This window comes from Balaenoptera ricei, chromosome 13, assembly GCF_028023285.1.
Source record: "Balaenoptera ricei isolate mBalRic1 chromosome 13, mBalRic1.hap2, whole genome shotgun sequence".
Taxonomy (NCBI): Eukaryota; Metazoa; Chordata; class Mammalia; order Artiodactyla; family Balaenopteridae; genus Balaenoptera; species Balaenoptera ricei.
Window position 1 is genome coordinate 43,345,743 of NC_082651.1, and position 24,170 is coordinate 43,369,912.

At 40.5% G+C, this 24,170-nt stretch overlaps 1 protein-coding gene across 11 annotated transcripts in view; it reads left to right on the forward strand.

Moving 5' to 3' along the window:
- The window catches only part of AAK1 (AP2 associated kinase 1), a 168,623-nt gene extending 145,553 nt beyond the window's left edge, over nt 1-23,070 (forward strand). For 4 of the 11 annotated variants that reach the window (XM_059943129.1, XM_059943131.1, XM_059943130.1 and 1 more), the window contains 4 exons: nt 804-905; nt 1,969-2,070; nt 5,222-5,332; nt 16,022-23,070. In XM_059943129.1, the coding sequence (XP_059799112.1) occupies nt 804-905; nt 1,969-2,070; nt 5,222-5,332; nt 16,022-17,151 (1,445 nt within the window). In that variant the 3' untranslated portion in view covers nt 17,152-23,070. Of the gene's footprint in view, nt 1-803; nt 906-1,968; nt 2,071-5,221; nt 5,333-6,595; nt 7,574-16,021 lie in introns of those variants that run through there. The other 7 variants (XM_059943134.1, XM_059943136.1, XM_059943137.1 and 4 more) reach the window with 5 other exon arrangements.
- Nucleotides 23,071-24,170: the final 1,100 nt, after the last annotated feature.

Consider the following 24,170-nt stretch of genomic DNA (forward strand, 5'->3'; position numbering starts at 1 on the left):
CATTGCTTCTCTTGGTGAGTTATAAACCATTTCTAAATGCAAGACAAAAAAAAAAAAAGAAAGAGAGAGATTCAAAACTAAGCCCAGGAAGAGATATGAATACACAAAGACTTATATGCATATGTTTATGGCAGCTTTATTTTTAATAGCTAAAAGCTGGAAATAACCAAATATCCGTCAGCTGATGAATGAGTCAACAAAATGTGGTCCATTCATACAGTGAAACACTACTCAGCAATAAAACAAACTACTGATGTATGCCACAACATGGAGGAATCTCAGGAACGTTATGCTAAATGAAGGACATCAGAAAAGACTACATACTATATAGGAAATGGTAGAAAAAGCAAAGCTAAGGACAGAAAGCAGATCAGTTGCCGCCAGCGTCTGGGGGTAAGAGGAAGGCATTGACTAGAGAGGGGCACAAGGGTCCTTTTTGGGGTGATGGAAATGTTCTACCTCATTGTTTCAGTGGTGCTTATGTGTACATTTGTCAAAATTCATCAAATTGTACACTTAAAATTGGTGGCTTTTATTCAGTGTAAATTATACCACAAATTTAAAAACAAACTTAGGGCAACATCTTGAATGCCTTACAAAGTGACTACTTCATTTGGGGAAATAATCATTTTTAAACTTTGAAAGCCTATTTTTAACAAGATACTAGCATTATTTGTTTTTATGCTGAATCTATGTAAAATTTTGACCCCTAAAATGTGTTTGTATAGAAAATGGTAAATGATCAGCTTACTTGAATATCTCATTGCATTTTTGCTTTCTCTTTACTTCTCTGCCCAACCTAGAAAAACTAATCGAGGGACTCAAATCTCCTGACACTTCTCTTCTGCTCCCTGACCTCTTGCCTATGACAGATCCTTTTGGTAGCACTTCTGATGCTGTAATTGGTAAAGTCATCATCTCTGTTTCTTCAGTCATGCATGATATGTGTGTCTGTTTCAAAAATGGCAACTAACTGGTTAACAGATCCCTACTGAGTAGCCCTGCTGAGGAGCGGAAATGCCAGAAGCCTCCTGGTGTTGGAGTGATGCCTTGCGCTAACCCAGAAGCCAGGGCTGTTTAACCTCCCTTGTTATCGCCCCAAACCAAGTGTTACCTCTGCCTTTCAGCAGCACAGCACCGTTATTTATTCTTGAAACACTGAGATTTCTAGAGTGAATTTCTTGTGAACGAGGGGGAATGTGGAAAAATTCACATTTCGTTACAAAAGCTTCATGAAAAAAGTTGGTTTCCAGGTGGACTTTACCTTCAGCAGATTCTTCTTTAGAAGGCCTCCATATGTGCCAAGTGTCAGTAACTGAGGAAATATTTGCCCCATGTTGAAGCCCCATGAGTAGAATCCAGGGCAGGGGCTTGATCTGCTTGCTTTTACATTTTCTTGTGCTCCAGCCGCAAGGCAGGCAAGACCTATAAAACATCCGGGGCCCCTGTACTACAGGAGTACAAAGTCCTAGAACTCAGAAATGCCATGACCCTTCAGAGAGATGGGCCTCCAGCTGAGGCGTGTCACACGGTAAAGAGTATCTCCAGCTACAGCATGGCATGGGATTTGAGGTGGACTAGTGGCCTTTGCAAGGCACAGAGCATGTTTGCCCCCAAGTTTATCCCTTAAGAAAAGCACAATTACCAGAAGACATTAAGGTGCCTTTGAGCCTATGTCTTCTGACACGTAAGAGGTCTGCTTGAATAGCTCGCATTCAGCATTTATCTGTAAAAACTGAGAATCACCGAGACTAGCCACCATGGTTAACCTTGCACGTGCCTGCTCTGTCAGTGAAGCCCAGACACTCGAAGCAGCAGAAAGAAAGCAACTTACTGTGCTTTCCATCTTACCTGAGATGGGCATTTTAGAGACCTGCAGAAGAAAGCCTTCACAGAATCATCCAAAGAACCTTCTGACTACCTTTCCCTTACCCTTTCCTCTCCTCTCTTAATGCTCTGTTACAAAAGAAAAAGCTGATGTTGCTGTTGAGAGTCTGATACCAGGACTGGAGCCCCCGGCGGCCCAGCGCCTCCCATCTCAGACGGAATCTGTGACCTCAAACCGCACAGGTCAGTCAGGAGTCTCTGGGGCTGCAGGAACTGGTCAGTTCGGGGAGCCCTCTGAGTCGGGCTCTCCACCTGCGGCAGATGGTCCTGGGCTTATTTCACAGGCTGGTTAGTTCCTCCTGGAATGGATGCTCTGCATCATTACAGCCCCAGCTCTAGGTGTTGAGCCACGTGTTTCCTCACTAGAGAGTAGGGTACCTTTTCGGAGCCATGTTCTTTGCAGAGTGATCCCTGGGCTTTCTTTGGTTTCAGTCTGTCTTTATTGAAGATTTTTGTCACTGGTGGCGGGTTCCCTCTACTTCCTTAATTAAAGAACTCTGCTGAGTTGTAAGGATGCCCTTAACTCCTCCTGGGTACTGAGCAGTCTTTCGGATCTAACAATGTCAGTGATGTCCATGGGGGCTCGTGTTATGTATGTTAACATTCTATTCCCAGCACAAAGCTTTAATCACATCTAGGTGATTTGCTATTAAATTGTAGGCAAAGTTGAAATCTTCCCTGGATCCATTCCTTAACTACAGTTCCTTAAATACAGATTTGATAACCTTCATTTTTATTGAGTCCATAATTACCTTGATAAAAGTGTCCACTTTGCTCACTTGGAACAGAGACAATTAGAAGTCTAGGAAATATGAGAATAAACTCATCCAGGTTAAAAAAAAAATTGACACAGAAGACAATATGGTTCTTTTTCCTTGTGCCTACTTGGCTGTTTTCTCCTAGAAAACTCTCCCAGAAAACAATTTATGTGTTGAAATACTTGAACTCTGAATTTAATCTTCCTTCTGTTCCTTAACTAAAAGCAAAATCATGTGTTCAAAGGAGCAATTCAAATTTAAAGAATACTAATAGGAGACAAGATCATTCTATTTTGAATGGGGATTGGGTTGAGTTCTAAAAAAGTACTGCCTAATCATGCCATATTCTGCTAATAATAAGCCAGGGACAACCCCCTTCTTGTCAGCTTGGATACCTCATCTTATAGCATCTTTTTCCAATGAATGTTTAGGGAAAGTTTAAGTGAAACTCTTTAGTTACAAAGTCCTTTTTCCCAAATGGCATTTACTGAGAACTGAGTTGCCAAAGTTTTATTGGCATCCAAACCATTTACTTGCTTAACCATCAACCTCTGAGCAAAAAAATTCTTCCATATTTACATATATCTGTTAAGAGACGTTTAGAAATACATGTTTCTATAGATGAAAATCCAGAGTGCTTAACGGGTTTCTTTTGGTTTTCTTTATCCTGCCTTGGCTTGTATGTATAATGTATTGGGTTGGCCAAAAAGTTCGTTCGGGTTTTTGTATGCTCTTACAGAAAACCCGAACGAACTTTTTGGCCAACCCAATAAATGCAGTAACTTAAAGGCTAAGACCTAACCTCGTGATATTGTTGTGTGTGCCATTTAATGCCATCACTGACCTGGGATGCTGTTAATCTGGACTCAGATTCTCTCACTGGGGAAGATTCCCTGATTGATTGCTCTCTGCTTTCTAACCCTACTACTGACCTTCTGGAAGAATTTGCCCCCATAGCGATCTCTGCTCCCGCCCATAAAGGTAAATGCTTTCCTCTTCTTGGGCCCACATGTATCCCTAGAGGAGAAGAACTGAGCAACTCCTGAGAGTTTTCCTTGACAAAAGTCTTTGCTAGTGAAGTTTTTTAACCACCTCCTTAAGTGGAAAACTTGAGTTTGTACTCTTAGCCCCTGTGTTAAAGTTCCTCTCAGTAAGAATATTTAATAAGGCTGGGACAACAGACTGTGGAGATGTTGCTTTCTGGCAGTCACCTGGAATGCAGATATTCCATGCTTTCTATTAAAGACAGAGCTACATACCTTTGTCGTCAGCCCAGGGAGATGGTTGAGTTGACTCTCCACTAACTGACTATAAATAGATACTTGTTGGCCTTAGAACATAAAACTGTTTCATTAAATCAGATTTAAAGTTTTTTGATAGTGATTACTACAATAAAGAAAAAAGCATCATTCTTCAAAAGTCAGTCCTCAAAGATTGAACTCGTAAAAGTTTTGAATTTTAGTTAACCTTTGAGTCATGATTAATTACTGGGTTTCTCTTTCTAATCTACTGTTTCCGTTTCTTAGTCTTGGGTTAATACTGGTTTGAAATTCTGAGGGACAGAGGTAGCTTGAATTGAGTTCTATTCAGTGAGTAGTTCGTGAGAGTGACAGGCACTATGCCTGACTTACTGTACGCAGGCATTCACTAAACTTTCTGGGCTCAGATAGTGAACGTGGTTTTCTGGAAGGAGCAAATACATATTAAAGGAACAGCTTGTAAGTCCTTCCTGAAGGAAATTTAGGAAGGAAGCCTCCCTGAGATGACCAAAAAATAATTAGCCTTTGGTTTGCAATGGTAATAGCTGAGTTTTTGTTTTTACCCGTTAATAGCATTAAAATGACTATGTTTTTATAGAGCGTGTAGAGAGAAGTTACCTATTTAGCCAATTATGTCTGACAGGAGTGTGTCAGCAGCAATGCGTAATTACAGAGAAACATCACTTGCAAAATAGGTGCTCAGCTAGCACTTGCTTGTAGAATGGAGAAGAACTTCTAGTAAACTTCAGCTTGAATTCTCAGTGCATGTGATCTTGTGCCCCAACATTACTGGGGCATCAGTGTTTGAATGTCTTTTTTCCCAATCACCGGGCAGTGAGTTCTTTCAGAAGTATTCTGTTTGCCTTGTATACACTGGTTACTTCTTAAAGTGTGACTGATTATCTCCACGCTGCCCTTGGTTTTTGAGTGTTTCTGAATATTGTTAGTCTGGCCTCTGTTTGCTCAATAAAGAAGATAAATGACTAAATCCCGTGCCTTTGTGAATTACTGACGGTGAAGAGATATCTCACAATAACTACATTTAATGGCCTTATAAAGGTAGGGAGAATTCTTCCTGTAACCCTTCTCCCTTCTCATTTATGAAAGTCTTAACACGGCCAGCTCTGAAGCATTTTTTTCTATTTCCCCAAGTTTTCCAGCTTTACTACTTTTATTTCAACTCAGGAAAATAAGCATTTTCATCTTTAAAAACAACAGTGATTGTACAGTTGGGAACTGTGTGCCTCTTATGTATTCTCTCATTTGCTAATCTCTACCTCTGTTGTTTCTGCTTGTGTACTTGCATTCTGTATTAAGCTGCAGAAGATAGTAATCTCATCTCAGGTTTTGATGTCCCTGAGGGCTCGGACAAGGTGGCAGAAGATGAGTTTGACCCTATTCCTGTATTGATAACCAAAAACCCACAAGGTAAGAAAGAGAGGATGGGGAAAAGAGAAGAGTTTGACATCAGCTCTCTTCAAAATAGTAATGTACCTAATCTACAACTGGGGGGCAGGGGGGAAGCATCAACATTTAATGAAGGAAATTGGGGGTAATAACAATCATTGTGGGCTGGACCAGTGTAGATAGATGGAGACACAGGTAGAGGTACTAATATAGGTATCTTAAAGCATGAACATGGTGTTTATTTAGAGAGAAGAAAAGTAATATTTGACTAAAAGTAATAGTTTGACTAAAAGCTGGTTTTTACAAAGTATCAAGCTAAAAATAAAGTGATCTTCAGTCAATGGAAACCTGAAGATATGTATAAAACAAAAAACAAAAAAACAACACACAGGACATTTCTTATCATGATTAGAACAATCTGTAATAAATATTCTTCCCAAAGAGATTAACAATGGTACTTTGATATCATTTGCATCTTTTGGACATTTGTGGAGCATCCTATTTCTTCTTTGTTGGATTAAAATCATTTGACCATGCCATAAAACACTGAATTGCCCTAAGACCATATATATATATATATATATATATATATATATATATATATATATATATATACAGACACACACACACACACACACACACACACACACATATATATATAGGTGCTATTTACATTTATTTATTTATTTATTTATTTTCTACACTCAGAAACCCAAAGCTGTTTTGTTTTTTTTTTAACATCTTTATTCGAGTATAATTGCTTTACAATGTTGTTTTAGTTACTGCTGTATAACAAAGTGAATCAGCTATACTTATACATATATTCCCATATCCCCTCCCTCTTGCATCTCCCTCCCACCCTCCCTATCCCACCCCCATCTATATATTTTTAAAGCATGTTTTTATTACAGTAGTCTTAATAAGTAATTCCTCCCCAAATCAAAAATTACTGATTTTTACTTTACAGGGAAATGAGTTGATGTTATCAGGAAGTTAGTGTACAGCCAGCAGTTCTCAGGCAAAATAGATATTCATTTGAAAATAGCATCCCCTTTGCAAGGTCTCCTGCCTGCAGTAGGGTATGCACACAGTGCTTGAACGTTTGGTGGGAGGTGGTGGATCGCTAATTTATATGTTTAAAAATTAACGTGTAAGAGTTTGCAAAATGTAAATTGTTGTTTCTCTAGGGTGTTTTGTTTTGTTTTGTTTCTCCTTTGCTTGTTCTGCACATCTAAACCCTAACCCTCTGTGTTTTGTACTGAATTCCTATCTCTCCACTTCCAGGTGGGCACTCTAGAAACAGCAGTGGGAGCTCTGAGTCCAGTCTTCCCAACCTAGCCAGGTCTTTACTGCTGGTGGATCAGCTCATAGACCTGTAGCCGTGACCCAGTAGCAGATGCAGTTCTGTAACCTTCATACCGTAATATACATTTTCATTACAGAGTTAAAAGAAAATGATTTTTTTTTTAAATCTGCAAATAAGGGGCCCTCTAGCCCGAATCTCCTACTACCCCTTGCCTTCTCCCATAGAGATGATAAGGAAAGAAAATCACTTTGGCCCTCCAGATACTCCTTGGCCAGCTCCTCCCTGTTAGTTTGCTGTGTTTTCTCATTACCCTTCTTCAATAGCATTATCTTAAATCAAACGCTAGATGCCATGAGCTTCACCTCTGCTGGAATCGACTCCACCAAAAGCTTAACTGTAACTGAAACTAGTGAATTGACACCTTTGTCTCATTCTTGCTAGGAATGGCCTCCCAAATCAATCCTCCCAACCCCATCTCCTTTGGCCAGTTGCTGGTGAATGTGTGTCTCTGTTTTTGCTTTTTATGCTGCTGCATTATCATGAGGACATGGCTTCTTCAGTTGGTCTTAACTCGAGGTAGTAACCTGGAGATGGGTGTGTGGTTTAAGAGAGGGTAAAACTGACTGATGGTATATGTTTGCAAAGAGAAACTGAGCCCAGCTCTAGCCAACCAACTTTGACCTTGTTTGATCGTAGACTTAGCCAAGGAATTTCACACCCCATGCAACCTGCCCAGCATTCGTCCAGCACTCTGGCTTCCATTGAACCGTGATTTCTCAGATCTGGAGACATGACTGCAAGTACTTGAGATCCTTGGATAAAATGTGTACATTATATAAATTCCAAGTATTGCCATTCCTTTTCGTGTTAACTATCCCAAGCCGGGATCTCAGAATTAGACCAAAACCAGACAGTGGTGGTAATATGATACCTTTTATTAGAAGACTTTTCACTGGGGGGTGGATGGGGGAGGGGAAGGAATTGTAGCAGAAACAGATGTATTTTTCTTGTGATTTTTATTTTGAATCAAATATTGTAAATTGTGTATAAATGAAGATGCTGAATAGTTCTGTTTCCACTTGGCGTTTCAAGTCCGATATCAGGTGTCTGTACAGGGTTTTGATCTCTTTCCCTTGTATAACTAACTACGCAGCAATCCTACAGTGTAACATATGGAATCATTTTCAGTAGACTTGTGTGTTGCTATAAGCTTTCAGCAGGTCCTCTGTCTTTGTAGAATAAGCATGTTGTTTATTTTCAGATAATCAGAAATAAGTATGCTGACACACTAGGCACAACTTGACTCTGGCTACTTACCTTTCTTTCTCTCTGATGTTTGAATTGAAGGATGCAGCCAATGAAATATGTTCAGTTGGTTTTCCTTGGCATCCTAGATTTAAAAAAACAAAACAAACCATAGTTTCTCACTAACCTTAGAATATTGTTCATAAAATAAATAAAGGCCCCTGCACTGATGTGACAATATGACTCATGGTCACCCTCTGTATATGTCCTTACTCACCGAAGTATATTTTTTTCCTTACATGCAAAGCAGTTTTATAAAACCGCCCTTTTGAAAGAGGTAGGCCCAGAGAACCCCATTTGGTTCTCTTCCTTGAGTGCCATTTTCATGGTCAGAAGGGAACCTCTTAGTTGATCAGATTTGTACCAATAAAATTCCAGGTCCATTTGCTCATTTCCCTGTCTAGCACTTTTGTTTCTTCTTCTTCACGTTTGCTCTTGAAGGGGAAAAAAAGAAAGCTGAACAGCAACAACCGCCTGCAAAACCCTGTACCTTGGAGGTCAAGCTCTGACCCCAGCAATGTGAGAACAGCCTTTGAAAGGTATCAGAGGAAAAGTCGGAACCTTTCAGTCTTCCTTCTGACTTTAAGTACTTCCGTGCCAGCCGAAACTAGACACACTAAGTACAGGCCTCTATTAGGATAATGGGTCATTTCCAAAATTGAGGGAGGCACAACCTTCCTGCTGAGGGTTAAAAAAGATATCCTCGAAGAGCTCTCCATGATTGGAGAGCAGTGAAAATGGGACTTGGTTTGCCCCTTTATGGACAGGAATATTACTGAAGATCAAAATGGTATTCTTTTTCCCAGACATAGAAAGAATATATAAACTAATGAAAGAGATGTTTATTTTTAAATAAGAATAATGTTTTATGCCTATGTTTTCCAGTTTGATTTTTTTTCATACATACATGTTAGAAATATAATGAAATATCTAGTTTCTCAATTTAATTGAAACCACAAAGAGTACAGTTTAGAAATTAGGTAAGTGTCTCTAAATTGTTCCTTTCATGTATCACCCGTAATCACATTGAGATATATTATCTAGTCATTTGGCTCAATAAAGCTTAATGGAGAATGTTAATGCAAATGAATAGACTAGAAACCAGAGAGACTGGGTGGAGGAAGCCTGAGGGGGACAATGGCATGAAATTATCTTGAGTTTATTCTTCAGGAGTAGGGCTTCAAAGGAGAGAACTATTTTTCTGCTAAAGAAGACACGTGAGTGACTTGATAAAAGGAACCTCCTTTAGTTTATAGCATCGTCCTTGAGCTAAAAGGGTTTATTTGAGATGAGTATAGTATGCTAATAATTGATAGAACTTTGAAACTGTAGACTGAGCTACAAGAGGGACCTTAGAGATTATTCTGGTCCATCCACTTCATTTCACAGATATGGGACCTAAAGCACGTGGTGGGAGAAGAGACCCGGGCAGGACAGGCCACCTGGGAGCTTGTGCTGACCTTTGCCAGTCGCTGGCCTAGTGGCCTTCAGCAGGGGCTTCACTTCTTAGAGCTGCTGTTCCTTACTGACAATGATGGGTTTGGACTAGACGGTTTTTAAGGTGATAGAATTCTAGGGTTCTAAGTATTTATTATGATGCTTTAGGAGGACTATGAAGGATTTATATAATCCTGATGTTCTTCAGTTATCTTCTGTAGCTCTGACTATTACTGTAGCAGTATTTACGTTTTAGAGAATTACAATGGGCTTTCACTAACCCGGGTTGCTCTCTCTCTTGGTTATCTGAAGAGACCCATAAATCATCACAAAGTTTTGGACATAGATTTTCCTTTTTTTTAATATTACACACACGTATCTACCTATTCCAACAAAACAGTATCAGAAGATTTCAATTTTTTTAAACTGTATAATCGAGGATCTGCCATTTAAAAATGGACAAATACTGTAAGCATATGTTTCTGATTTGCTTATATTCCGACTGTGCAAAAGTAGTACCTATACCAGAAAACATCACAAATTGGATTTTTTTTTCCCTTTACAGCATTCAAATAACTAGATCACCAAATTCAAGCCCCAGTGTTTTTAAAAACACAGCCCTCAGGGGAGATAAGGTTTAAATGGACACTTCTAAATATGATTATAATTAATGATTTCTTTAGCAGACATATCAGAATTGTGATACCTAATTGAGTGTTCCCTTCAAAGGCATCTGGTTTTACTTGGGAAACTAATACTTATTCTAATGGTGCTGCCACCATTTATGTTATTTTTGAAACTTCTCTCAGAAATATTCAATACTATCAAGAAAGATAATAAAATATAAGAAAATCAGTTGTATTATCTAATTAGTATCGCTTTCAGCATCTGAAAGTAGTATGCTCTCTTTTTCGATCTTTTCCCACCACTCTTGGTTCTAAATAACATTTAGATGTTTCCAAAAAGCAAAATCACTCGCCTAAGCTGAAGAGTGGTTACTACTGAAGATAGTAAGAAGAATGAATAATCCACTGAAAATTCCCAGAGAGGACCTTATAATGGCATGTGACAACAATCAGTCTTAATTTCCTTAATATTCTGAATAAGGGAACTTGTGTGATTTCACCTGTCTTTAGTATGGTTTGGAAAATTGAAAGGGGTTTTAAAATACCTCTGAAAGAGGTTGTCGCTTTGTTCAGTGTCATTTGATACTGGACTTGGCTCTTCCCAAATTAGAATTATAGAACTTGGATTGCTAATAATTATAGGGGAACAAATCCAGGAAAAGAACCTGTTTTTCTCAAGATGAAATATTAGCTTTGTTTCTAATCCTTTTTTCGGGCTCTCCTGACATAAATGATTTAAACCAACACCACCTCTCCCCCCGACCGCCCTGGTCAGGAACAGTTCTGCCTTCGGTAGTGCTGGGGGAAGGAGGAGACTTTTGGGGTTGACCTCAGCCCAGAGGTATGGAGGTATATGAATTCAGCTGAACAGATGCACATTGTAGATACCTTCGGCCAAAATAAAGTCTCCCATGCCGATGTTTGTCTATAGTTCCAGGAGTCTTTAGCTTTCTCAGTCTGTAAGATTCAGGATTCTGTAGCCATGAACTTAGAGTTTGGGGATAAAAATGACAGGATTGCCCAAAGTACTGAATTAAGCAAATTAGAGGCTGCCAGGCAGAACAGAGAAACTATTAGATGGATACTTAAAATGGTACCTTTACCGAAACACTCCAGATATTACAAAGCCACCTTTTATTCCTCTCAAGAGACTGTAATTTTACCAGCACAAAGTTAGCCTTTTCCTTTTCCCCACTAGCAATGTTCGTAGAGTTGGATGTGCTTGGATTTCTTGAGTCAGAATGAATCCCAGATGGCCTCCATTTCAAATAATCTGTAACAAGATACTATTTTGTTTCTCTTGGGTTTCCTTTCACTATGATGGGGGAGAGAGGTTCTTTGGACAACGCTGATCTATGCAGCAGCGTGGTAGTTGCTCGAATGGAAGATACCTTCTTGGTTCCCACTCTGATGTAGTCTTGCCCTAGGAGTATTCTCTGCCCTGTCACACACACCCTCATCACATGGATGTGTATTCACCACAGACCTTTATCCTGTCCTCCCAAGAAGACAAAGCAAATAGAGGTACATGAAGCTATCTTATACAGAAAAATGTGAAATTTGAACTTTGCTACGCAAGTATTGTATAAAAAACAAGTCTGTAAACAAATTTCTTATGTAAACATACAGGAAAATAAAGACTTTTATCTGTTCAAACAGGAGCATGATGTTCAGAGCTATAAATAACTTACAGTAGCTGCTCTTTTCCTGATCTGAAAACCCACTTTTGCAAAAAAGGATTTAAACACATTGTTGAGTGACCATAAGCACCTGTGCACAAGGAAAGTGCAGACACGTATGAGAGACGTGCAGAGGACATTTTAATGAGTCATGGCTACCCCGGCTTCATCTGCGGTCATAGAGAGTAAAACCCCTGTGAGCCTGCATTTGATATGACCAGACATGGAGCTGGTCCATGGGAGCACAGATTTGCAGCTACCCTCCTCTAATTTAATCTTTAATGTACCCAGGCCAATTTAATTAAACATTTTCTGTTGGCAACGGCAGTTTTATGCCCAGGGAGAAATCTCTCTCGTTTAATTGCTCCATTGGCTTGAGAGACCCAGCATCTCTAGCCAGTGTTGTCCCCCATCAAATATCTTATTCTCCAGGCGTGGGCTTTAATGCAACTCCACAGCATATGGTAGAACCCAATGCTTAATTTTATTATCTAAGCAAAAGGTCATGGAAATTATTAGTTTGATGTACATCTCCTGATTCCCTGATTCAGCTCTGAGAGTGTGGATTTCATTTGGTGCTACATTTCTGAAGTTCTTGTAAAGGGTATTTTGCTTTCTATTTGCTAACTATACGAGAAGGTTTCCCAATACTCCAAGACTTCACCTTCAGTTTTTGGCAAGAATTATATCTTTGACACTCCCTATAACTGTTATTTCACTTTATAGTATGGGAGAAAGTAAAATTCTGGTCACGCATGATATATTGTACTCAGGAATATCCAGCCTGAAATTTAAGTCTTCAGATTTTCATTTTTTTTTTAGGAAACACTGGCCCTCACTGTCCATCAGATAAAATTTCCAGGGTAAACCTATTCTAAATTCTTCAGCACTTTGGGTTGCTTTGGAAATTAATAGGGAATTGGTGAGGATAGTTGCCAAAGCATCAAATACTTTTGAGGATGCCTTTCCTTCTTTCTGAAGCATATACGCTCTTACTGAAATCGACATTAATTTGGAGCCTCAAAATAGACTAAAATGGAGTTATCCCTAGTGGAAGTGTCAAAAAGTGTGCTTAACCTTAACCTGGCACACAGTCCTACATCAGAGCAAGAAAAAGAAGTGTGTTTTGACTTCTTGCTTAATTTAATGTGCTAAAGCAAAATGAAAAGAGACATGACTTAATTTGAAGAAATTAGAACAAAATGCCCTACCTTAAGCTTCCTGATAAGGAAGACCCTCATGCTTGATAAGGGAGACCCTGACCCTGTGAGGCCAGGTCCCAGGTTTAAGCCCAAACCCGATCCCCCATCACTCCCCACCCCTACCCCAAGAACAACTGGCTAGCTTTATTGAGTTTTCTGGTTACAGGGCATCTGCTCTGCATGCCGTTGGTTTCCAAAGGAACTTGGCCAAGGCACTGAGGTTAAATTAGTATAAATCTTTCATTGCTAGTAGGCAGACTGCTTCCAACATGTTCTTCTGACAGTACAAGGCTATATTCATATACAAGGACTGTTCACCCTGAAAATACATGCTTTCCCTCCCTACAATAACACACGCATATTCAAAAAAAATAAAAAGCCTCTAACTGCCAACAAGATTTAATGTCTATCTTCTGTTTACAGTTATTTAGAATCTGTCCTTCTCTTGACTGCTTTGTTTCTTGTGCTGCCACCACCAAAATTCCCTGAGGGAATGTGGATGTCTGCGTGCCCCATACCCACTGCGTGTCTTTGTTCTCCAGAAAGCCAGGCTTGGAGGGTTACAAAGGGTGGTTGCTCTCAGCCTTGGTCATACTGCACCTCCTCTAAAAAGAATGGAAAGGTTAAGAAATCTGCCTTCAAGGGAAAATCCTTTAAATGTGCTTTTCCAATCCTATAGAGCAGATTCATGTTCAAAGAGAGAGATGAAATAGGTCTGGCCTTGTTTTGAAGGACTGGAGACTAGTTCTCCTTTCAAACTTGATATAGTATTTTTGTGACTATATACATTTTTTAAAGTTGTCGCAATTTTAGGTGTGATTTTTCCTATTCATCACGAAGGTCATAGAATATGCTCTTGAGTTGACAGATTTACAGTTGACTTGACCAAGAACTCACTTTTTAACATAAGTAATTTAGATAGGTTAGGAATGCCCTTCTAGCCTGTCTGACTCTGGACATGGGTACCCCTACTTGGTACTTTACAGCTCTCACAATGTAATCTAACACTGCAGGCATCCTAGATGCCCTGCGTTCTATAGGTAGCTGCTTTTTGGAGGTCTGTGCACACATTTCATTTGACTACATTCCATTTAAATTTCCCAGAACACTAGCTTCAGTCAAACTAGTGCTCATTTTCATTATTGGTTCCTGTGGTGGCCAGAGTTGGTCATGACTAAATTTGCCAGTTTTTTCCTAAGAGATATTTTGCTCTCCCACAGAACCACATCAGCTTTTAGGGTGGTTTTGGAAGATGAGAAGTCATGACTTAGTTTTGGGAACTAAAAACTGTCCAACTGATACTGTGTTAGAAAGTGGTTCAAGGAGTTTTGGGGGCCATTCATACCACTTTGCTCAGCAAATCTTATTTTGGAAAACTTCTCTGCCCCATTTCATTTGAATTTCCCCACAGACATCATCATCTGGGAATCACTGTGACAGATCTCACATCAATATACTTGCCTGAGAGATTAGAATTATGTCTTTCCACATATATTGCAAAGGAGAAGGTGTTCCATTTATTTCCTGCCCCCTGACTAACGCTTTCCTATCACCATATGGGTGCACATACTAAAGTTATAATGCAAGGAAACATTTATCCTCTTCAGATACCATTCAGAAAGCCATTTGGCACCAGTACGGAATTTAACTTAAGGACTCTGTAATTTGGAATTCACCAAATACATTCAGAGTTCTAGAAAGAGAAATAAAAATGGTGGCGGGGGGGAGGACCCACCTTTTTTGTTTCTGAAAACAATACTTAAGGTCAGAACTGTTTAAAAAGAAGCACTGCTAAAAAGTTACAGAATTCAGAGAAACATAGTATTTTTGTACAGTATCTTCTAAAATGTTCAGATCTCTCTCTACATCTCTTTACAATGTAATGCCTCTAAGTAACTGGTTTCCCAATAAATTGATTTTGATGCCGCTTCTGCTGTGTTCTGTGTGCTTAATTCAAGCAGAAACTTTAGCAGGGGAAAACTGTTAGCAGAAATTTCTACTACCTAATGGTTTGCTTAGAAGGGGAGAGGGTAACGTGGGGAGGGGATGATTGAATTTCCTCTGTACAGAGGTTCTGAGTCATCTATAAGAGTCCAAATCATGGTACCTATAATTTCTTACCCTGGTGGGTTGGGAAACCCATGATGACATGATATCTCTACCCCCAACCACGCTTTTCTCTGGATTCTTCTTGCTTAGTTACATATGCCTTTTTCCTGCCCTCTTGCTAACATGTGCCCAATGACATACTTCTAACCTGCTAATATTTCTTGGAAGGTAAGCTCTCTTGCATTCTGATAATTGTCTATTTGATTTTAAAAGCCAGAGCACCCTGAGGCACCTCTACCTAGATAAAAATAGATTTGTTTATTAGAGTTTGCAAATACTTCTGTAATTACCTGTGCATTTTACTCCTTCTGCTTAAAGAACTTTATGATGGATTCATTTAAGCAGAGGAGATCTTTGCTAACTTAGAAGACTGAAAACAAAATTCCAGGGCAACTCTAGCTGAAGGTGATTGATTTAATATGATTTTGATTATGTCTCTTCCCCTTAGGAAGTGCCTTCAGTATTCATATTTGAGGCACTCTTGTGCTCTTTGAATAGTGCATATGATGTAAATCATCAAGTAATTTTGCATTTATCAAGCAGCCACGTTCTGCTTTGGCGGAGGTGGGGGAGGTTCCATCCTCAGTTACAGGCAGTGGGGAGCAGATGACCACATGTCGGATCTGATTTGAGTTTGTCCCCAGACAGTATTTCTGCATCGGCCAGAACTGTCATGGTAGATGTGGAGATGAGTGACTGGGTTTGTTTTCATTCCATCCTGAGCCAGCACCAGGTAGAGCAGGTGTCAGTGCCTGGCCCCGTGTGTAGGAGCATTGCATAGTTACGCTGAATGTCTTTGTGCCTAACATCTCCATCTCCTTTCCTGCACATCGTGCCTATCGTGTTCCGAAATGTGAGACCGTGATTGGTTGTGTTCCAATTTGTGTGCACTTTCCTTGCCTGACTTTTCTTTTTCTGTTTTTCCTTTTCCATTTTCAACATCTATTATTTGGTTCCACAATGTTTCTGCCACGGGTTGACCATTAAATGTTCCAAGGAGAGTTGAATGGACCTGTGCATTAATTCTGCATTTTGTGCTTTTCTAGGTATCCAGAGAGAGCCCAATCGCTATCCTGTAATAACTGTAGAGCACTTTAAAGAATCAACGGGTTTTAAAGGCCTTCCCCTGTATCCAGACCCCTCCAGAGTACCTGGCATGAAAACTCAGAACAGTTTAGACTATGACTACTTGGCCCGAGATGGCCCTTCCAGCAACAGCTCGTTCCACAGCAGTGAAGAGGAAGGGACCGACCTCGAGGGGGACATGCTGGACTGCAGTGGGTCTCGCCCTCTCCTCTTGGAGTCGTCAGAAGAGGATGAGAGCTGCAAGCCTCCGCAGGGGAAGCTGGGAGGAGCCACTCCCTTCACTCAGCCAGAAGTCTCTCCTGAGCAAGCCAAGGCAGCGCAAGGTGGAAGAAAGAACCAGTTCGGAGCCCTCACGCAGCCAACCGCTGATGGACTCGGTGAGCCAGATGTTTTCGCCACTGCCCCCTTCAGGAGCTCGAGGGTTCCCGCTGATGACGTGGACATTTTCACCAAAGCCCCATTTGTCTGCAAGGGCAGCGTGGCTCCTTCCCAGCCAGAGGAGGCGGACGTGTTCCTGAGAGCTCCTTTCACGAAGAAGAAAAGCGTGGAGGAGTTAACCGTTGCCCAGAGCGCCTCCCCGGAGTCTCCTGCGCAGCCCGATCTCCTCCGTCAGACCAATGACATCCCTCTGCTCCCGGGCCTTGATCGAGCCGCGCATCCCTCTGTCCGAGCTCAGTATTCCATGGCTGGTTTTGCCCAACCGTCTAACCACCCCTCCCATTCTGTACAAGCAGCAGACCATCTTGACAGCGTCTCTCCCAGGGGCACCTCTCTGGAATCTGGGGCCCATCCTAATGACAGAAACAAAGGACCTCAGCCCCAGAAAGAATCTGTCTCAGGCCCCGTGGCTGGCAAACCATTCCGCCCCCAGTCTTTATCCAAATATTCCCGTCACTATAGCCCGGAAGATGAGCCAAGTCCAGAAGCCCAGCCCATCGCCGCCTACAAAATTGTTTCGCAAACCAATAAGCAGTCGATAGCTGGCTCTGTTTCCATCACATCCCTTTCCTCCAGGACTACGGAGCTGCCAGCTGCTGATCCTTTTGCTTTAGCACCCTTTCCTTCGAAATCAGGCAAGCAGAAACCTTAGGAGCCATACCTGAGCCTTAGGCCTCTGTCTCTACCCCACCCTTAATACCCACCACATCACTCCCAGCTGAGCCTTCCTAAGAAGAAATATTGACATATCAATTATTATCTTTCAGTTCCACGAGTCAGCAGGACTTCTTCAGTCAGCAAACTCAGTCGAGGTGATAACTTAGTTGAAACTCCTTTAAGTTATGCTCAATTCTTTTGTTTATATTGATTTCTGGACTTTCAGGCATTTCCATCTCCACCTCCACCCAGAGCTCTGCTTTTTGTTGTTTGCCTAGGAACTGTTTAAGTCTAGAACTACTTCCCGGTAAATCCAGAAATAACTTCCCAAAGGGGCCATGTTATTGCTAGTTTGACTCCTGTAGTTCCTGTTCTGAGTCATGTCTATCGAGGAATCAAGATGAGTTCCTCCTGGACTTGGTTTCATACTCTTGAAAAGGGTATATTTCAGGAAAGAAAACAAGATAAAAATTCTGCACGTCAAAAGGAAGTGTAATCCCGCAGATACTAATCATTCCTGTGAAGCCAGCAGCTCTAGAAGGATTCTCTGGGTCTGAGTCTGTGCAAGCCACACTGGTCCTCGTGCACGAGTGTAGGTGGGTGTGTGACGTGTGTCAGATCCTTTCCTTTGTAGAAATGCAAACAGATACCTATGCTCGTGTTTAATAGTCTTGAGCCTTCCCCATGTGCACACTTTAAAAATTCGTGTGAGCACACAGCTATGTGTGTGCATGTCTGTGTGCACAGGAAACATTCTTCCTTTAGCTAAATCCTGTCCCACCTCGCGTGCCTCCACAATCACTCATTTGCTGGCATTGGTCTCCTGACCTAACTGACTTGAACCCTGTTTTTATTGAGTTCTTTTCTCCTGGCAAAATTGAAATCATTGGAATGTACAGGAAAATCCTGTTGGAACTGAAGTTTCTAAGTAGATTTTTTTTTTCCCCTCTAGAATTTGCTATGAACAAATTCCATTTACACAGCCTCGAAAAATTAATTATCCTTATACAGTTCCCCCTCAGAACAATAGAAAAGAGCACATTGTTACAGTTCCAACCACTGGGTTTGTGGTCTAAGTAATTTTAAAAAGTACTTAAAACCTTAGGTCTGAGCACTCCATGCTGTCAATATGAAATTAATTAATCATGAGACTAGGCTACAAACTAGATTTGCTTGTTTGTTTTTCCACATCCTTGCCACCTTTGTGTACTGCTTCTTGAGGAAATAGAAATCTGAGACATGTAAATAAGTTTGTCTGGGAGGAAGGAAAAGAGCTGAACCAGCCAGCCGTGAAAACCTTGCCATTCTCTGTCCCCTTGGATGCTAAAGTAGGTCAGATAGGTGCCTCACTTGTGTTTTTGAAATGTCTTCTAATTCTGGAAAGATCTGTCTTATTCTTGGCTGTTTTCATACCCTTTATTATTAGTGCCTTAAAATGAAACTTACGTCTCAGTGGGAAGATTTCTGCTGAAGATGTTCAATTTCCTATTTCACCTTGAAAGCTTCCTGTGACTTGTAGTAAATGTTAGTGATTTCTCCATTAGCTGGAGATGTTGGGAGAGTTGCTTACCAACCCAGATTAATGATTTAAGAATTATGGGAAATTTGTCCAAGAATCAAGCCTGAATGCCAAACTCAACTACAGTTAAGTGTCATACTTTTAAATTTGAAGTTCAGGGATCTTGGCAGTAAAATATGAACAGATACTTTTCAAGACTTTTTCTAGTTTAGTCTCCACCTATTTCAGCTGTCCAGGTTAAAAGATAAATTTAAATCATAGGCACTGGATCAGGGCTCCTAGCAATGATTTTCCAACTGAGGTTTCAGCGGTGCTGGTCCTTCACTTTTGCGGATGCTAAATGTTCATTGGGCTTTTCTCCCAATGATCATTTCTGAATTTTCTGTGTAACAGTGGATGTAGAATCATCTTTCCAGTTGAATAGTTTTGGCTAACAGGTGTGGAACTTAGCACCCCAAACTCTTCCCTTGCCATTATCAATTAAAGCCTTCACGTGCAGGAGTGAAAAGGATGGGAATATTCAAGGAGAGTTCTCACCCCAGAAACTCTTAAAGCAGAAGGTCGTTCTAATCCAGAGGTATTCAGGATTACCTCTGTAACAGCCCTGCAAAATGACTTTCCTTTGGTTATTTGATCACTCCCCTCCTGATCATATTAGTTCTCAAGGTGAAAATCAATAAAATCTTGGTAATTTTATTACATAATTGAATCATTTGTCAAGCTGTGCTTGTAATCCATTTTTATTCTCACTGAAGACCTATGATGGGTGGAGACTCTAAATACCTTTTTTGAACAAGAAATGAATATAAACACATGCAAATTACTTTTGTGTTGTTCTTCGTGAATGATGCATGAAAATTTTGGGACTATCGGATTACATGAATTATTAGTTAATAACTAGTGAACTCTGCGCTGATCTTCTTTGGATCATATAGGGTAAATGCATCATTTAAAGACAAAATGTTCTTGGGACTTCCCTGGCGGTCCAGCGGTTAGGACTCCACACTCCCAGTGCAGGGGGCATGGGTTCGATCCCTGGTCAGGGAGCTAAGATCCCGCATGCTGCATGGCGTGGCCAAAAAATAAAAAAATAATAAAGATAAAATGTTCTTGCCAGAGTCCATCCTGAATCTGGAAATCTGGAAAACTTTTCGTTTTAAGGGAATCAGGAGTGCTCAGGGTGCTTTGAATTAGTAGCGAATGCATGTTTCCAACAACTACTGCATTAGGTTAACAGTAAGGAGAAAAAGAAAACATATAGTCAACAAAATACTGCACTACTTGTTTTAGTTTGTTTTATGTGTTACTTGCTTTACACATATACGGAATGCAGGAACCTGTGACCTTTCATTTCAGTGGAGCACAGTGAGCCAGAGTACATTTAGACATAAAGCATTGACCCGCAGCATGCACTGATGACCTCTTAAAGAGTCCACATTAACGGACTAACAGGCACTATTGAATTAATGAAGTTATCTTATGTGTGGTGAAAAATATTTAGCATGTCTGTTTCTTGGGTTCACATACAGATAACCCTTTAGCTCCAAATCCTTGTTAGATTGGAAAATGGAATGAACAAAATTTGACGCTTGAAGCAGATGCAGGGCAGGACCCAAAGAAATCTAGGTCACAAACTCCATTTCATTTTGGGTCCACTCATTGTTGAGTTGAAAATTTCAAATGTGTGGACTGGTGTATATGTATTCACACGCCCATGTTAGGTCTGAGTTTAACCTGGCAACCTTTCTGAACTGTCAAGAAAAATACCAGTATCTTATTGACCCATTATTTAGTAAGTTTTAGAATACATGTACATCAATGTTTTCAACTATTTGGTGGACATTTCGCTGACTCAAAAAGTAGCGGATTTCAGTTTTCTTTAAAATAGGTGTAATCACCAGAGTGATTCTGACAATAGAAATTCAATTGTGCTGTATTTGCTTCCCTAAGGAAGTTGTCAAAACATAGGTTATATAGTATGTATGCATCCTATCAAATAGGAAATTTTATTATAGGAAACTAGAGAAGGGTGAGATCCAACTCACTCTTTAGCAGGAAGGATACTACCTAAATTGGAGTCCCTTGGGTCCCTTTAATAAAGAAAGATGTTATTCTCTGCTGTGTATTTGGAATTGAAATTGGAGAACACAGGCCAGTCAAGTTCGGAATTGCTGCTGGTCACACAGATGCAGTTTTATATGAGAAATTTGGAACCCAGATTATTCTGATGAAAGGTACATAGGAGAGCCTCTGAAAAGACCACAGCTTGTAAGGAGGCAAGAGCTCCTTGTAAATGCCCACAGCCATCCCTGAGTTCTAATCCTCCAATCCTGCCTTCTGGAGTAAACATGAAGATTTTAAATGTAATCATGTAAATTTAAATTCTTGCTTTTTCCAGTGACTGTCGACTACTTGTTTGTTGGTTGGTTTTTTTGTTTTAACCACCAGAACACTTGCAAACTTGTGAAGTTCACTTAAAGAAGGATCTCAAAATGCTTGAAAATAAAAAGTAGTATCTGGCTGGGAATTGTTTTTGTGTTCCTTTGCTACAAGATAAATTTGCTAGGTTGTGAAAACAACTAGCTGCTCAGCTTCGATGTGGGAATCCACACTGGCAGTGTCTTGATTGCCAGGATGCCATCTTGCTCTCTGACTTCCTGGTCCTACCAGCCTCATTTGCACCTTGACCTTTATTAGGAAACAGGCCTCCCACGTGTGATGCCCAGATCCCATCTTTAAACTGCCAGACACAGGTCTTTCCTGCTTTTTCTCTCCCCCTGCAAGTCTTCCTGGCTCACCTTCCTTGTTCATTTCCTCACTTGACATTCCCCTATTATAATCGTACCAATAAGTGGGGAGTGAGAGGTATGACTGAATGAATGATCATGCTAATTTTTATTTGCCTCCCTTGTTACTGTAAACGGTTTTTTCTTAAATTTTAGCCTAGCCTGTGATAATCTCACCACACTGGAATAATTCCAAATAAGAGTGAAATGGCTCACCTTCCCCTTTTCTTATGGCCTAGAAGAAAGGATGAAGGAAGGTCGGCAGAAGCCCAGCCTTACTCTGAAGACACAGCCCCAAAACCTCATGCTCTCTACCTTGATCTAACACAGGCCCAGAGTGCCCTAGAATGCAGGGGCAAGTTTATGTTTGAAGGGACTCTAGAATAGCTTGTAAAAATGGCTAAATGGGGAAATTCCCTGGTGGTCCAGTGGTTAAGACTCTGTGCTTTCACTCCCGTGGGCCCAGGTTCGATCCCTGGTCAGGGAACTAAGATCCCACAAGCCAAAAATAAAGAGGCTAAATGTTAACCAGCACACTGGTGGCTTAGTCCAGTATTCCTATAACTTGTAATTCCATAAGAAATTTAGTCTGAGTTACTTCTCTGCAATCTCAATATGAGTGACACAGTGTTTTGAGTTTATAATAACAATGTTTTTTTTCTTGAAATTAAGTCAATGTCATCTACATTGCATTTAATAGAACCACATATACATGTTAGAGGGATCTATGTGATACCTTTTGGTAAGGAATTACAGAAGTGGTTTTTTTACCAGTGTCAGTTAAAGTGAGATTTGGGGAGTGAGAGAAGACAATATCACCTTCCCACTCTGAAATGGCAAGTCAGTTGTATCTGAGTCAACCAAAGACTCCTGTTTGAGGAGTGTGATTGGACTGTGTGTGTGTATCCTCATGCTTTCTGCCATGGTGTTAAAGACCTCCTAATGAAGGCATCCAAAGAATACCAAGAGGTGACAGTAGGTATTTGAAATGAGTAAATTCAGTTCCGTCAGCCTACCGAGTTAGAACTGGAGTTGTACTGGACAAAGGTGAGAGAAAGCAGCCATTGCCTTAGACTCATTTCCACAGTAAGCATGCTCTTCTCATCCACAAGGATAAAACTCAGTAGGGTTTGACCTAAACTCTCATGTGTGGTATTGGGAGGGCGGTAGTGAGCAGAACACTACAAGGCCTGCAATATGTTACTTTGAAAGAGGGAATATTTAACGTCATTTGTTAGGGGATAGGAACGGAATAAAGGCCAAGGACCATGCTTGTTCCATGCAGAAGAGGTGAACGAACTCCTTCTACTGACTATATTTTGAGTTGACTGAATGAGGAGGTCGACCCAGCTGTAAGGAGTGTTGAGGTCATCAGACCTCAGGAAACAATATGTGCATACAATCTCAAGGTCTGTGAACATGAGAAAGGGAAAAAACATAGAGTTAATCTTAACAGTTTTTGCAATACCTCTTTTTTGCAGACTCTTGGGTTTATGTTATTGCACCCTTTGTGTGAGCTATTTTATGTATCTGATAGTTTTTATGAATACTTGTTTGAGTTGTAAACTCCTGTACACTTTATTAAAATGGACCTAATTAAAATAAACGATTTACACTTTGTATTATTTCTTAAGTCAGATCGTCCTAGGATTGAAGGACTCCATAAGCACCTTTCACTTAGTACCAAGCCTAGCTCTACATTTTTAAGTTTCAAAGAGCAGCTCTTGGTTGGTTGGTTGGTTGGTTGGTTGGTTTGTCAGTTGGTTTCCAATGCTGGCATTGTTATTTCCTGAGACCTGCTTTTCATCTAGATGTTTCTGGAGGTATAAATGAAGTAATACAAGATAATGGAGCCAGAAGGACTGAGCTGGGAAAATCACAGAGCTCCCTGCAATGTAAAGTTTCCTGTGAACTTCTAAAATGTGTTATCTGAATGTGACCTGCATCAATATGCAGTCTTCAAAAAAGAAAAAACATCCCTAAAGAGAGACCATAAGAAACTAAAGAGAGAAATCTTGAGTGGAAGTGGATTATACCTAAAAATTTTTAAATCCATACTGTGGGGAAAACCTGCCTGCCTATTTCCTTTCCAAATCTGCGAAAATAACAAAGCTTTAATGAGCTTGACATCTGTGATTCAGGGAGAATTGGTAATGGGCTGAGTTCACAGACATGGTGTTCAAAGAAGATCCAGGGATCCAAAGAGCTCTAGTATAAGATGCATGAATAAAACCAGAGTTGCCTACTTTTTCTGAAGATTTATTTAAGATCTGATTCATCTATCTATCTTTAAATATGTGCCCTACCTAGTTCTACAATGTGAAGTTCTTATGTTTTTTCTATTTCAAGTTATCATTAGCCAAAAGTAGTCTTCCTTATCAGTGACTCGGACTGTTCTGGGGGAAACCCTTTCAAATGCATCACTCCCACTGAGATGCAGGAGGAGCCTTCTGCAGAGGTGGACAGAGCTTACCTGTGGTGACTTATCTCTGCCTTAACTGTAGGGAGAGCCAGAATTAGAAGCTGCAGCTCCCCTGCGGTGGTCTCTCTTTGCATACACCCTTTGATGACTCACTTTTGCCAGCCCTGAGACTGGTTGGTAAGAGACCAGCCAGGGAGGAGGTGCCCTTGTATTGTCCCCTAGGTGAGAACCAAGTGGAAGGAACCAGAGCGAGACCCAGGGAAAAGCCAAGAGCAAATGGTTTAGAC